Genomic DNA, 15155 nt, shown 5'->3' with positions numbered 1-15155 from the left:
CACCTCAGTTTTCAATGCGGGCGAGCCGAAGACATTTCACAGGTTTCCCTTCTCCCTCTGAGGCGCGGCGACGCGAGGAGCCGGGTCCCCGTGAAGAGGCGGCCCGAGCCCCCGCCCCCTCCTCTGGCCCGCGCCGCCTTGCACCGAGGGTCCGGCGCCCGGGACTCCCGGGCTCCCCCGCCTCGGGGCGCGCGGCGACCCCGGCGGCCCCGCCTTCCTCCCGGTAGCGGGAACGGGCGCCGGTCTACAGGCAGAGAAAACGCCCCCGTCTTGTCTCCTCCTCACACGCTCCCCGAGTCGCTAGGTTTGCCCGGGACCCTCTCGGACACGGTCAGGCGGCCCACGCGCCTCAGCCGGCACCCTGAGCCCCGCCCCAAGCGCGAACGCCCGGCGCCGGCACCCCACGAACACCGGCCCCCGAGCCTGGGAGGGGCCGGGGCCGCTAAGGTTCAAGCGGGTCAGAGAAGGGGGCGCCGAGACGGGCGGAGGGCATTCGGCTGGGAGGCCGGGGAGGGGCGGCGCGGCAGCCCGCGGTGCGGGGTCCGCGGGGATGCGGGGGAGGGGGACGCGGGAGTCTCGGGAGAGAATGCCGGGGATCCTGGCCCCGGGGGAGTGGGGGCGGGGTGGAGCAAGTCCGGGCGGCAGCGCCAAGAGTGGGCACCGGGGGGCTCCTGGGGGAGGGGAGACGGCTCAGAGGAGTGGGTCAGAATGTTGGCCTGGAGGCTCAAGGGGACAGGGGGTGAGGTGGTGGCCAAGGGCACAGGTGGGAGAGGGTAGGATCTGCGCGGGGTCACTACGCTCGGAGCTCGCTGGGGGATCCGGAGGAAGAGGGCCAGACGGTGGTCCCTCGAGTCAGAACCACCAAAGTAAGCCTTGGAGGCCGTCCGGGTTCGGGGCCTCAGCTCCCGCAGGCATGGAGATGCCGGCGGGCAGGTCCCGCGGCGCTCCGCCGGGGGCGGGGGGCGGGGGGCGGCCGCAGCTTCTTACCTTGAAGGCCACGGGCAGGGTCTTGTTGCAGCGCCAGTGCGAGGGCAGCACGGAGCACAGGAAGTTGGGGCTGTCGGTGCGGACGAGTTCGGCCGGGTGGTCAGCGATGATCTCCACCATGGTGCGGTTGTCGTGCGGCGGCCGCAACCGGGGCACAGCGGCCGCCGCTGCCGCCGCCGCTGCCGCCGCCGCTGCCGCCGCCGCCGCCTCCTGCTGCTGTTGCTGCTGCTGCTGCTGCTGTTGCTGCTGCTGCTGCTGCTGCTGCTGTTGCGCAGCCACCACCGGGCTCACGTCGCTCATCTTGCCGGGCTGCAGGCTGCTGGAGGGGGGGCTGAAGCGCCGGCTGGTGCTCGGATCTACGGGAATACGCATCACAACAGCCACAAGTTAGCGAAGTGGCCGGGGGAGGGGGAGGAGGGTGGAAATGAGGGGCGAGGAGGAGGAAATTGGGGGGGTGGAGGCGAGACGGGGGAAAGGGGATGGAGGTGATGGGGCTGAAGAGGTGAGAAATCAAGTTCGATGAAGCCGACTGCCGGGCGGAGTCTGACGCGGGCCAGCGGTGGCGGTGCGAAGCAATTGGGTTGGCGGGTGGGGAGACCCGGGAGGCGCAGATCTTGCCGGAGCCTTTGGAACACCCAGGGTGGCAGCTGCGAACGGGCACCAGGATGTGTTTGGCCCGGGGAGGCGAGAGGCTTCAGTTTGCAGCAGCTTGGAGTGGGGTCCCTTGGGGCACTGCGTCCTGGGTGCGCTGGCGCCCCCTCCCAGTTCGAGTCCGGCGGTGGAGCGGAGTGGGTTCAGCAGTCCAGCCCCGAGGCCAGCATCGCCGCGCGCTGCCCGCCACCGCCACGCCGCCCCGCGCGCAGCTACCCAGCTGCAGGCGTTCGAGCCGCCGCCCGCCCGCCCGCGCCGCCGCTGCCTCCTCCGCGGCGGCCGCCGCTCCCCCCGCGCCGGCTGCACACTCAGATTCCTCCCGCGGCGGCTGCCAGCCCGGCTCCCCGGCTCCGCTCCTTCCTTTCCCTTCTCTTCTCGCCCTCTCACCGCCACCTCCTTGCATCCACTCCCTCCTGCTCTTTGCAAAATCTCCCCTGACCCTCGCGCTTCGAGGTGTCAGGAGGTAAGTCGCGGGCAGCGGATCTTGGGGCAACGGATCTCGAGCCTGCGAATCGCAGCCGCTGCCGCCGCCCGCCGGCCGCGGGAAGGAGCCCCCGGGACGCCGCGCTCAGCTTCCGAAGCCCAGAGAGGCGGCCCCGGTCTAGGGGGATCTCGCCTGGTCGCGTCCTCTTGCTTCTCGCCTCCTCCCCCCAGGACAAGGAACCCCCTCTTGGTCGGAGGAGGTTGAAGCTGAGACGCCAGAGAGCCGCCGGCTGATCTGACTGTCGTTATTTTTCGTTGTAACTTCAGGAGAGGAGGAAGGAAAATTCTTGAGCGTCTGTGCTGACTTCTCAGCACTCTTCACCCTTCCCCCACCCACCCCCCCACCTCTGCCGGAGCTGCTCCCGAGGAGAAAAAAGATTTTGCAGGGTTTGGGTGTTTTTTTGTGTTAAGTGACATCAAAAAATGAGGATGGAGCGGACACTTGTCAAAATAGTTTTTAGAAACTCAAGAGAGCGGCTGGACACTTTTTTCTTCTGTATTCAAACTTGTCGTTCCTAGAGAACAAGGATGAGTTTTTTTTAAGGACTAGAAAACTGTCAGCTTGATGATTAAAATAAGTTGCAAAAACTCTCGCTGAGGGAAAACCCCAGAAGTTTTCCACGAATTTCAGCCTTTTATTAAACCTATTCTGCATCTAAAACTAGATCTAATGTCTTAACTTTCTCCCCCACCACTCCCGGGGAGAAATATAAAAATACAAAATAAAATATTCAAAATGCTTCTATGGCTATTTATTTATGTATTTATTTCCCAATGTGGGTTAAAAAAGCGACTTTGGATCCCCCAAAAAGTTGTGGTTGAGAGGATGAAGGAGCGCGGGAAAAAAACGGCAGTTTTACCTAAAATGTGGTTTTTGGAGGCTGGGATTTCTAATGATTAGGTTTTTGTGGTTTATATAGACACGACTCTGGCTAAGGCGATCATTACGCTGATGAGAGTCAGAAGCACGTGGGTGTCTCCGACCAGCCTCAAACTCTGAGCCTTCAAAACAAATAAAACAATGTGCGGCGCCCGCAGAAGCCGGGAAATCCGCTTGAGGCTATTGCACCCCTGAGAAGGGGGTACAGGGCCGTTTCCCCTCCTCGTCGTGTACCGCTACGTTCCTTGCTGTCAATCTCCTTTAAACCTCGCAAAGCTTGAAAACGTGTTTGCAGAAAGAATCATCATTTGCCATAGTCTCAAAGATTCCTAACAGGGTCGCTGACACTACACAGTAGTAAGTGATTTTACAAAAGTGAAAATGTATAATGCCTCCTGTTCGGAGTTCTCAGGAAGAAAGATAGTTGAGTCATCATTCACCTCCCTCCTTCCATCTTACTTAAATCAATTCACGGACCCATTAATTGGTGTTTTTATTGCTCTGCTCAAATGCCTCTCTCACCCTGGTAGCGACCTGCCACGACCCTCCCCCCCGGTTTTTAAAGCGTTGCTTCCACTCGCCGAGCCGGCGCTTGGGGGTCTGCACCTTTGAAGGGACCTGGAAGAGCTTCGAGAGCGTGGGAAGTGCGGAAGAGGGGACCTGGTGCCTGTCACGGACTCTGGAACCCATTTCAAGCTCAGGGTGAACTTGGACGGCGGTAGTTGCATGACCTGGGGACAGGGAATGCCCTCCAAATAGATGCGACGGCGACTTCCAATCGTGGGAGCGGAGGCCGGGGGCGGGGGTGGCTAGCGGAGCGCCCTCGCGGGGCTAAGGATGGGGTTCTGGGGACATTGCTCTGTCCTTCCTCTTTGGGGCTTAATTTTTACCTTCCCTTTCCCCATTCACAACTCCACGCCTCCCTCGTCTGGCTTTTCCTTTCCCACTTTTCTCTCCACGTTCCCGCCTCTCCTCAAAACCTCTACAGACGCCAGCCTCCACGCCGCGCCCCTCTCGCCTCCTCGGCCTTCCCACGGCCGCCTGCCACCATCGGTGACGCATTCTTCATCACCCTCTATGACACCCCCTCCCCAACTTACTCCTCGCCCCCAGCCTACTGGCCTCCGAACCCTGGCGCGCCCGGAATGCGAGAACCCACTTAACCCCACCGACTTGATGCGCAGCGAGGAACGGAGCTGTCTCCTGCGCCTGCGATTTTTAATTATCTTTTCGGTCACAGGGGAGAGCTCTAACCCCGGGCACCGGCGCGCAGCCGGCGCGCACCAGGGTTGGGTCTTCCCCAGCCGCACGCGGCAGACCAGCGAAGGGAAGCCAGGCTTACCTTTCATAGAGCGAGAGAGAAAACTGCATCATTAATTTCCTACCTTTCACATTCCCCTCCCACTTACTCACATGCGCTGGAACACACATTCTTCACACATCCCCACACTTACACATATAAATACACATATACAACTTACACACACACACACGGCTTTTTTTTTTTTTTTTGTGGTCTTTTAGCGGGGCAGCGCTTTATTTCAGGCACATTGTACCTCAGTCTATCAAAGATCTCTGACTTGTTTTGTTGAGTTTTTCCATCTGTAGGGGCTGCGAAGGAGGAGAGAAGTTACTGGAAGCTGATTGTTTCTGTGGTCAAAGAGATAAAAATTCCGTAACTACCATCGTAGGTGTTACGCCGCCTTCTCTGGGATCGTGCTTCTCCCGCGAAATCCACAGAACCGAGAACTACCAGAAAATGTGGAGACGCTAAGTAACAGTCAGTATTTCAAATATGGGCGACCAGACGGGCTTTTCTGAATCAGAAATTATAGGGCAGTTGAATTTAAGTAATTATCTTGGGGACTTTTCCTCTTTCTTTCTCCATCTCTGTTTTGTCCATTCTTTGCTTTACTCGGTAGATAGCAGAATATGCAGGCCTCAATGCTTGGATACTTTGGGGATTTTAAGGGCCATTTTAATCAATGGCGAATTATTTATTTTAATTAATCATATCCGGTAATTCAGCTTTATAGCCTTCCTTGGACATCCTCCCGCCATTTCACATTTCAGTGGAGCTAGTATAAGCAGCTCTTGGAAGTTACTAGTCTTGGATCCCTTAAAATATCCTACAGTTATTTATAATGTGGAAATGAAATTTTCCACTGAATACCCTAACAACGTTTCAGGTATCTGGCACAGCCGATTTTCAGTCTCCTTTCAAAAATATCCTCTTGCTGAACATTCACACTTTCAACTGGAACTGGCTGAGCCTGGAACTGATGATGTCTTGGCTCAGAGTATTATACTTAAAGGAAGAAAACATTTTTACAGACCCTTAAACCAAACCTCTCCTGGTAATAGTAGGCACAGAGGAAAACTGTGAAATTTTACATATGTGTGTTTTGTGCTATACTTTGCAAGATCTCACTCTTGGGCTTAGATTTTTTTCTACCCCAAAATGTGCAGAACAATTCATCCACTAGGTTCCTTTTCAGAAGTATGCCTGTTTTCTGTTGTATATTATGGCAGAAAAAAAGAACATATCTTTTTCTGAAAATGTGGCTACTCTGGAAAATACAGGCATAATTTTCCCCTCCATCTCTTTTAACGTTTAATATAGCTGTTTAGTAACAACACCTGGAAAGTCTGACTTTCCAGACAAATAAAATGAGATGTTTATCTAGTCAGAGAATTGAACTCCCCAAACTGGGACCAGAACCATGCTTCTTTCATTCAGGTTTCATCTTCTAACTATGAAATTATTTCATTTTTTTTCTTGATGGGAAGTGAAAAAGTCACTATGAAATCTTACAACAGTTTTCAATGGAACAGCTAATAAAGCGGGACAACCTTTCAGACGTGCATTGGAAAATCATGGACATACTGATGATCCCTCAAGTCTTGCACGGTTGTCTGGGTAAACTTTATACACAGAACCACCTTTAGAGCGTTTTCCTTCAGACTGTGATTGAGTGAAAGTCCCCCAGCCCTTGTAGAAGTAGCACTACCACCAGATCAGAAGTTGTCATACTAGAGCCCATAGGCCAGATCTTGCCTGATGCCTGTTTTTGTATAACCCACAAGTTAAGAATTTTTTTTTTTTTTGCATTTTCAAATAGTTGGGAAAAATTAAGAGACAAATAATATTCATGACATGCAAATCTGATATAAATTCAAATTTCAGTGTCCACAACATTTTATGGGAACACAACTCTATTCATTGGATTAGGTATTGTCTGTAGCTTCCTTGGTGTAAAACAGCAGAATGTGTAGTTGTGAAAAAGACTGGATGACCTGAAAAGTCTAAAATAGTTAATACCCAGCTTTTCACAGAAAATTTTGCCAGTCCCTGCCCTGAAGAGCAAAGGCTGGGATGCAGGATCCTGGCAGAATGGGACAACATTGTCCTTCCTAGTGGGAGCACATTAACTGCATAGATGAGAAAAGAGTAAAGAAACTTTCATGCAGTCTGAACAGGAGAGAAATAGGTAAGGCTGAAACAGGTTTATTCCATCTGTTTTACAGATGATTACATAAGAAACATAAATGAGCTTCCCAAGAATCTTTGGGTATTCAGTGTTTTCACAAGTCCCATTTATGCTTTTAAGATGGTTAGCTTAATAACTCAAGAGATCCCAACGCTTTCTGACATATTTTTATTTTAATTTTTATATGGTTAAATACTGTATGATTTATTTTAAGCTCACTAAATTTTTCCCTTTGCCAGTGGACCTATAATAATTTGCATGGCTGTAACAAGAGATGAAGTGTTTGTAGTGGAGGGCTTAGCATCATAAACCCTTCCTTGTTGTTCTAGTTAACATTCCCATGGGCCATGTTCAGGCATTTATAAGAGAGTGCAGCATTGTCATAAAAAGGCTGACGCTCGCCATGTGATCTTTCAGAACCACATTTATATCTTGTACTAATTGTACTTGTAAACACACCTTTCTAATTGTACTTCAGGAATGGCGCTGACTAAAGTGGTACATGTTGTGTTTGACTAAAATATCAGCTTACTAAATGACACCCTATTGACCTGAGGCAACCAATGTGATTTCTAAAAAGAGTCTAATTTCTTACCCAAGAGTCAGAGGAATAAAACTCATTTTCCCAAATCAGCCCTTTAGTATTTTGGTGTTGGCAGTTGTCCTATGTCGGTGGCAGTGATCTCTGGGAAGTAGTGGAATATTATATGTAAAAGTTTACAGAGGTCTGTGATGAAACATCTAAGAACACCCTAAAAGGAAATGTTTCCCATAGCAATTTAACCATTCTTTATTGATGTGCTTGCATATTACGTTCAAGACACAAAGGAAGGTTGCTCTCCAATTCTAATCCACACTGCCTAGAATTCTAAAGTTTCACTTTAGACATTGGGATGGTGGCCTGAACCGCTTGTCCCCTCTCTACACCCTGCCATCAGGGTGAGAAATGTAAATTATAATAGACTCAGTCCCTACAACAAAGTACAAAATCAGCATTTGTGCAGTGTGAGAAATTTGAATTACCAACTAGAGACGTAGGAAACATAGAAGAGAAAAACAGTGCAACTCGGTTCTATTAGCTGCAATCTTGGAGAATGCCAGTTCTAGGTCACCATCCTAAGTGGTTTGTTCCTCTTATTTCATACTCAGAAACTCTTCCTCCAGAGTTTTCCCCCAGGATTTCCTGAACTAGACTTTTCTCAGAGAAAGCACTTTCGTTTTCCCATCTCACCATGATCAAGTTCTATAAACAATGATTCTTCTATCTTCTTTGACTTCAAATGATTCTCCAGAATTATTACTATTCCACTGAATTATCTTTTTGTTGGGCGGGATCTGTTCATCGCATTCCTACAAGTCACTATTTTTCTTCCGTAGTGCTGCCAGTTAGCAACTTCTTGCCTCTCAGGTCCAAATTCATCTTTTTACCTTCTTTGTGAAAAATGGAATTGGGTCCTTTAAATATTTCTCCTTACCAGCTGGCATTGATGGTTTGTCAGTAGGGGGCATTGGAGAAAGTTACAGAGGAAAAGGGCTTTGGTTCCCTAGTGTTCAACACAGCAGGTTGCTACAACCCAGCAAGTGTAGCTTCTCCAGCTCCTGGCTCCTACAGTGCACACACTTACAGCTTCCACTGGACCCAGCTGCTGCAGCAAGATTGGTTTCTCCAGTGCCAGGCTCCTGCTGTGCACAGCCAGCTGCCACTACCACCCAGGATTTTCCCCCAGCACCCTCCACCTTTGACTGTGTTGTAGCAGTGTGCCTCTGGTAAGTAAGACACCTATTTGTAAACAGCTTTCCTGAGCACCCTAGAGGGAAGATTTCCAGCAAATTCCACCAATGTAACTTGTCTGCCATCCAGGGAGTCAAGGCTATGCTCCCCCAATAAGATTTGTATCTCAGCCGAAGGGGAGGAAAGGGGAGGCTCTATTTCAGTCCTGAGGGCAGTGGATGCTCTTATTCCTATAGTCTCTGGAGTTCTCTTCTTCCTAGCCAATTCTTTGTTACGCCAACCCATTTTTATAGTCAACAATTCTTTATATTAAACTTTCCTTGTTAAAAATTACTGTGTGGTCTCTCTTTCCTCATTGTTCTCAGACTGATATATAAGAATTAAAAAATTTTTTGGCCCCCATGATGTACTTGTTCATAGTGTTTTCCATTTGAGGTCATTCCATTTGGGTCATTATAAGGTGAGCATTTCCAACATTACATCACATCTATTAAATGATTTGTCTCTACCTGAGAGGTATAAGTGGATACTTAGAAGACAGATTCTTAAGAAGTTAGGGAGAGAGTGGAGGTAAAATTGGTCAATATTCCCCCACGCCCAGAGTCCTTTTGACATCTCCCATGAAATCCCGTAGTCCACACTTCAGTTAAAATACACACAAAGGAGGTGCCAAGATGGCGGGGTGGAAAGACTTATAGCTCGCTCTCTCCCACAAATACACCAAGAACTACATCTACAACCCCAATGAATCGCACGAAACACCTACTGAACTCTGGCAGAGTATCTCTCACTTCGAAATACAGGAGGATTCTCAAAAAATCCGGTAAGAGAAAAAAAGAAAAAAATCAGTGTGAGACTGGCCCTGCAGGGAGGTAGGGACAAATGAAGGAAGGCACCCTCATGCTGGGACGTCCCCTCTCCAGCTGGGAGGTCAGCAAGGACAGAAGCGGAGCTTCTGAGGCCTGGGGGAGAAAAGGGTAGCCACTTGGCAGACAAAACTGGCACAGAGGGTCCCTGCTATCCCCAGCCCTAGACACGAGCCAGCAGGGACATGCCAGGACTGGCTGCTGGAGATTGGTGGGGAGCCGGGGAGAGGGCTGGGGCCCACTGCACAGAGGCAGCCTGGAGGGTGGTGTGAGTTCTGGCTGGGGGGGGGTGTGCGGAACAGAACAGCCTGGGACCCCCATAAAAAAGCACCACTGCTGGTGTGTGTGGTGGGGAGGGGCACAGCACAGCACGCCACTGCCGCTTTGTCCGTTTGGCTCCATTGGCATGTTCTCGCGAGAAAGGAGGTGGGGCTTGGTCATAGTCAACACTGCTGCGCAGAGGCGGGGCTGAAAGCTGAATCCATACCCAGGAGCCCTGCAAATTCTTAGGTGGGACTGAGATCTGTTTACAGACCCAGGCAGAGAGGGCAGATTTGCTCTCTCTGGACCCTTTGTGGACTAGTACCTCTGGGAGAGTAGGCAATGAGCACATTTCTGGCTCATGGCTGGGGTTAGTACCGGTATTTACAACAGGTTAGTGTACAGTACTCTACCCAGAGGTGTGCCGACACTCTGGCACACCAGGGATTCAGGTATGTGACCACATGCTCACTATGGTGGGCTCTAGTGCCTGACTTTGGTGGATCTGTGCTGTTGGTTCCTCGGGCCCAGAACCTGGGGGACATCAGAGTGGGTGGCCAATATTCCTGCAGCTAAGGTAGGGACAAAGGCAGTGTCAACAAAGAGTACTATCTAAGCCCATATACCAAGTGACAGACAACATCACAGAGGGCACTTCCCAGTGGACATCTCCTGCAGAGTTATACTCAGCAACTCTCCTTCCTAGCTGAAGTGCTTCAACCCTGCTTGCCACACACCACAGCTCAGAAACGGGTCTAGAAGCCTCTTATTCCAGCAACAGGGGAGCAGACCTGGCCCCCATCAAGGTTGTGATAGCCACGGAACAAAAAAGGAGGCTCTGCTGAACAACGACAATCAGGGTAGACTGTGATCACCACCACACCAACCATACCCCCAATCAAAGGGATAACAACCAACACACATGGAAAAAAGATGTAGCAACCATCCATACTAACAGCCCTCAAAACAAAATTATTAGATGCACACAGTCTACACAGGAATACTCCCACTTTAAATAAAAACAATCAAACAAAAAAAAACCCAGCCCTTTAAGACCAAAGTAGCTAACTGATATTCCTAAATCCATAAAGCCAGAGAAATATAAGTAAAATGAAGAAGCAGAGGATCCATTCCCAATTAAAAGAATAATAGAAGTCCCCTAAAAGAACAAGCAATAAGATGGACTTTGATATCAAATGAGATAGATCATGACTTCAAAAAAGAAATGATAAAAGCACTGAAGGGAGTAAGAGAGACTATGAATAGAGACAGAGAATACTATAAAAAGGAAATAGAAACTATAAAGAGCAGCTAATTAAAAACAAAAGTCAATGGCTGAGATAAGAGCCTAGCTAAAGGTAATCAAAAGCAGATCAGATAATGCAGAGGAACGAATAAGTAATTTAGAATACAGTATAACAGAAATCACCCAATCAGAACAGCAGACAGAAAAGCAAGTAAAAACCAATGAAAGCAATATAAGGGACCTGTGGGATAATATAAAGCATACCAACCTACACATAATAGGGGTCCCAGAAGAAGAAAGAGAAAAGGGGATTGAAAAGATATTTGAAGAAATCATAACTGAAAACTTTCCAAACCTAAAGAAGGAAACAGATATCTAAGTACAGGATGCACAAAGGGTTCCAAATAAGAAGAACCCAAACAGACCTACACCAAGACATATAATTAACATGGCCAAAGTTAAAGGTAAAGAAATTATTCAAAAGGTAGCAAGAGAAAAACAAAGAGTTAGTTACAAGGGAACCCCCATAAAGCTTTCAGCTGATTTCTCTGCACAAACACTGTTGGCCAAAAGGAATGGCAAGATACATTCAAACTCCTGAGTGAGAAAAAGCTGCAACCTAGGATACTCTATCTGGCAAGACTATCTATCCTTTAGAGTAGGAGAGATAAAGAATTTCACAGACAAGCAAAACCTAAAAATATTCAGCAGTACTAAACCTAACCTAAAAGAAACATTGAAAGGTCTACTCTAAATAGAAAAGGAGCAGAAAGCTATAGAAACAAGAAAACCATGATTGAAAATGCAATAACTACAATGAGTTGCAAGAGAATAAACATGAAGATGTGAGGGGAAAAAAAGGACATCAAAATCATAAAAGGTAAGAGAGGGAAGCAAGAAAATATAGATTTTTTCTTTTTTTTTCTTCATTATTTTTAGGATGTGTTTGAGCCTACATGACTACCAATCTAAAGCAAACAGTATTGTAAGGGGTTAACATACTTGAAAAGCAGAATAACCACAGATCAGAAGCATATAATAGAGTCACAAAAATAAAAAAGAAACCAAGCTAATACAAAAGAAAATTATCAAACCAGGAAAATACCATATGATATCACTTATATGTGGAATCCAAAAAAAAAAAAAAAAAAAGCCAAACGAACTTGTCTGCAGAACAGAAACAGACTTATAGACATAGAAAACAAACTTATGGTTACCAGAGGGGAGAGGGTGGGAAGGGATAGATTGGGAGTTCAAGATTTACAGATACTAATTAATATATATAAAGTACATGAACAGGTTCATAATGTATAGTGCGGAGAACTATATTCAATATCTTGTGGTAACTTACGGTGAAAAAGAATATGAAAACAAATATATGTATGTTCATGTATGACTGAAGCATTATGCTATACATCAGAAATTGACACAACATTGTAAACTGACTGTACTTCAATAAAAATATATATAAATCAAAAAAATATATACACAAATAAAACCACAGGCAAAAATTCCAGAGCTGCTATATGTCTAGCTGATAAAAAGCCAGGATGGGGCAAAGGGTGTAGCTCAGTGGTAGAGTGCATGCTTAGCATACACAAGGTCCTGGGTTCAATTCCTCAGTACCTCCATTAAATAAATAAACAAACAAATAAATAAATAGAATGAAATGAAATGAAATGAAAAGTAAAAAAAAAAAAAAGAAGAAGAAGAAGAAGAAAGAACCAGGAAGGTGGGTAGATAGATATCATGCAGGATCTGAAAAGCAAATTGCTACCACCCAGGAAAGGCAGGGAGCTGGATTCGATGATGCTATCTTATTGTACTTGAGATCAGAGATTAGGCAATGCTATGGTTCTCCAGAAAATAAATCAGAGAAACATTGAATGAAACAAAATAAACAGACTTAGTACTGCCAATTTTCTCCCAGCTTTTAGTGTGCTGTATGCATCTTGAATCTCCATGAGAAGAAACTAGAATACACTGTTTCCCAAATTTACTTAATTATTGCTTCTGAGCGAATTTAAAGGTCTTTGAAGTATTTTTAGAAAATACGGAGCTAAATCAAAGTGGAAAAAAAATGTGTGGGAACATTAAAGGGACCATCCCGTCTAGAAGGGAATACTGTAATGCAGTGGGGGAATAAAGTTGGCGAGGCTGCTTATAGCTAGGTCGCAGATGGCCTTGGTACCGTAATTCCTACCTTTGTACACATTTACAAGAGGGAGAAGTTTCAGTCTGCTTCTAGAAGCCGTGCTCTTGGTCCTTGTTCCACTATTCCAGCCCAATTCACCCTTCTCGGTCTGAACAGGAGAGTTGAATGGAGGCTTCTCTGAGCAAAGCCAGGAGAAGGGTGAGGCAGAAGAGCCTGCAAAGGCAGGAGCCAGTCCTATCTTTATTTAAAGTTTAGATACTTCACTCATCATGGATCTTTTGGTATTAAATTTGATTTTTAAGACTACTGCATTGAAATGTTATTTTGAATAATGAGTTTCTTAGAACGCCCTTAAATTTTGCATTCAAGGCCAGTGCCTCAGTTAATTTCATCCTAATCCTAATCCTAGCTCAGTGGGGATACAGAATTTAACAGAGTGATTTCCTGATCTCCCTGCTTTGTCACCACCTTTCCTTTTTAAAATATATTAGCAAATATAAATACAAATTGTAATAACTCCATATTTTCCCACAAAAGAATAATACATTTCATAACTTTCAAAAACCTAACTGAGGTCTCAACAGCAGATATAACAGAAGAGTGGCCTTCAATAATATAATAATATGTAAGAGTAACTCCATGTTTGTGTTTACCTCATTGTCATACTCTGGCAACAAAAATACAAATCATACGCTCTTTATGACACAAGTTGAAAGAGGGAAAGATGTACCTTCTTTGCTGTTTAACTTTGTTTTAGGAGAACTATCATCAATTTAAAAAAAATTTTTAAATGTATTTAATTGAAGTATAGTCAGTTTATTATGTTGTGTCAATTTCTGGTGAACAGCATAATATTTCAGTCTTACATGTACATAGACTTTCCATATTCTTTTACATTCAGTTTTATTTAAATTAAATATGTTGCAAACACAAAACACTTAGAGCCTGTTATCTTTCATTTCCATAAATATATCTTTGGTGTTAAATTCATTTGATTCTTTTCATAAATTAAATGGATTCCATTATCTAATCTTTACAGGGGTTTTATAAGAGACAATTCCTACTAGTGCCACTGCGGCAGAAATAAACTTTCACCAGAGTGTAAAAAATGGTAAGACATTAAAAAAAAAAACTTATTTGACCACTGTTCTTTCCTCTGTCAATACAGTTTTTTTTTTCTGTTAATTCACATCTTTTCCTGGAGAATATATTTATTTCTATTTCTTAAGTAAAATCTTTAGCTTTCTGTAGTTTTTGATGACCAGGTTTGAGGCTTAACCATGTTGTGTTGATTCTTAGAATTTCTGAAACAGGAATTTCTCACATGCCTTAAAATCAAACTTTATACTTGTCTCATCCTAGAAAGTCTTAATTAGGATTTTGACTTCAACATTTAGGTCAGATTAATATGTACGTGGCTCATCAACAATTCTAAAATCCTATTGGATGATTTCTCATTATTGTCAAGTAAAAAAGAAACTGATGAAACGTTCCAGATCTTCACTCATTTACCTAGTTTAAAGCTTATTTTTCTCCAAGATTGTTGAAAACATGGGTTGTATCTAGTAGTTTCATAGCCTTTTTTCTGTTTTTAACTTACTTCACTGCTGTTTATCCTTATTGAAGGGGATTATTACAGTGTACCCATAACTGTAAATGTAGAAACTAGTTGAGGTGTTAAAATTTATTATATATTGTCATTCAGGATTTAATCATGGCTTCTCTGATGTTGGTGGTATAGGTTCATACAAAAATAAATATCTTTTGCAGAGGTATCTGTGATAGAACAAATTGTGTGGTGAGGGGTTATAGCTCTGTAGTAGACTGCATGCTTGGTGTGCATAAGGTCCTGGATTCAATCCCCAGAGCCCTTATTAAGTGGAAAAAAAATTTTTAATAACAATTAAAAAAATCTTATTAAATTTTTTTACATTAAAAAAACTTGAACTGTGGAACATATATTAATAAGGAAAGAATTACTAAGCATATGATACCTAAGCACCATAATTCATCTTAGAGTCAGCCTTGAAATTTGAAAGTTTTTCCATTTTCAACTTTTGTTTGTAAACTTTTATAAACTCAGCCTTCAAGTTTCCCTCTCAGCAGAGATCTGGCAAAAATATTTCCTTTCAGAGCATAACACTCTATAGAATATTTCCTACTGTCAGAGTTAAAAATTTAAAAACTGGAAGAAAAATAGTCAGAAAGTTGCTTTGCACTTGTCCCCCCAAAAACGAGGGTGTCTTATATCTAAATAAAATAAATTTAAACAATCCATCAGTAATTTTTATTATGTATGTATGAAAGGAAAAATAAACTAGTTTAAATTCATTCACTTCACCTGTGAAATCACTGTATTATGTGAAAAACCTATGTGGCTTTGATCATTTTAATACAAGTTGC

General features: G+C 45.3%; 1 protein-coding gene across 3 annotated transcripts in view; it reads right to left on the bottom strand.

Annotated features, from left to right (window-relative positions):
- Nucleotides 1-15155, bottom strand: part of RUNX2 (RUNX family transcription factor 2) — a 206134-nt gene that overhangs the window by 122697 nt on the left and 68282 nt on the right. For 2 of the 3 annotated variants that reach the window (XM_074348839.1, XM_074348840.1), the window contains exon 3: nucleotides 988-1343. In XM_074348839.1, the coding sequence (XP_074204940.1) occupies nucleotides 988-1343 (356 nt within the window). Of the gene's footprint in view, nucleotides 1-987; nucleotides 1541-15155 lie in introns of those variants that run through there. The other variant, XM_074348841.1, reaches the window with a different exon arrangement.

The sequence above is a fragment of the Camelus bactrianus genome, chromosome 20, assembly GCF_048773025.1.
Source record: "Camelus bactrianus isolate YW-2024 breed Bactrian camel chromosome 20, ASM4877302v1, whole genome shotgun sequence".
NCBI classification, from domain to species: domain Eukaryota; kingdom Metazoa; phylum Chordata; class Mammalia; order Artiodactyla; family Camelidae; genus Camelus; species Camelus bactrianus.
Note: the sequence above shows the minus strand (reverse complement) of the source record. Positions and strands in the feature narration are given on the sequence as shown.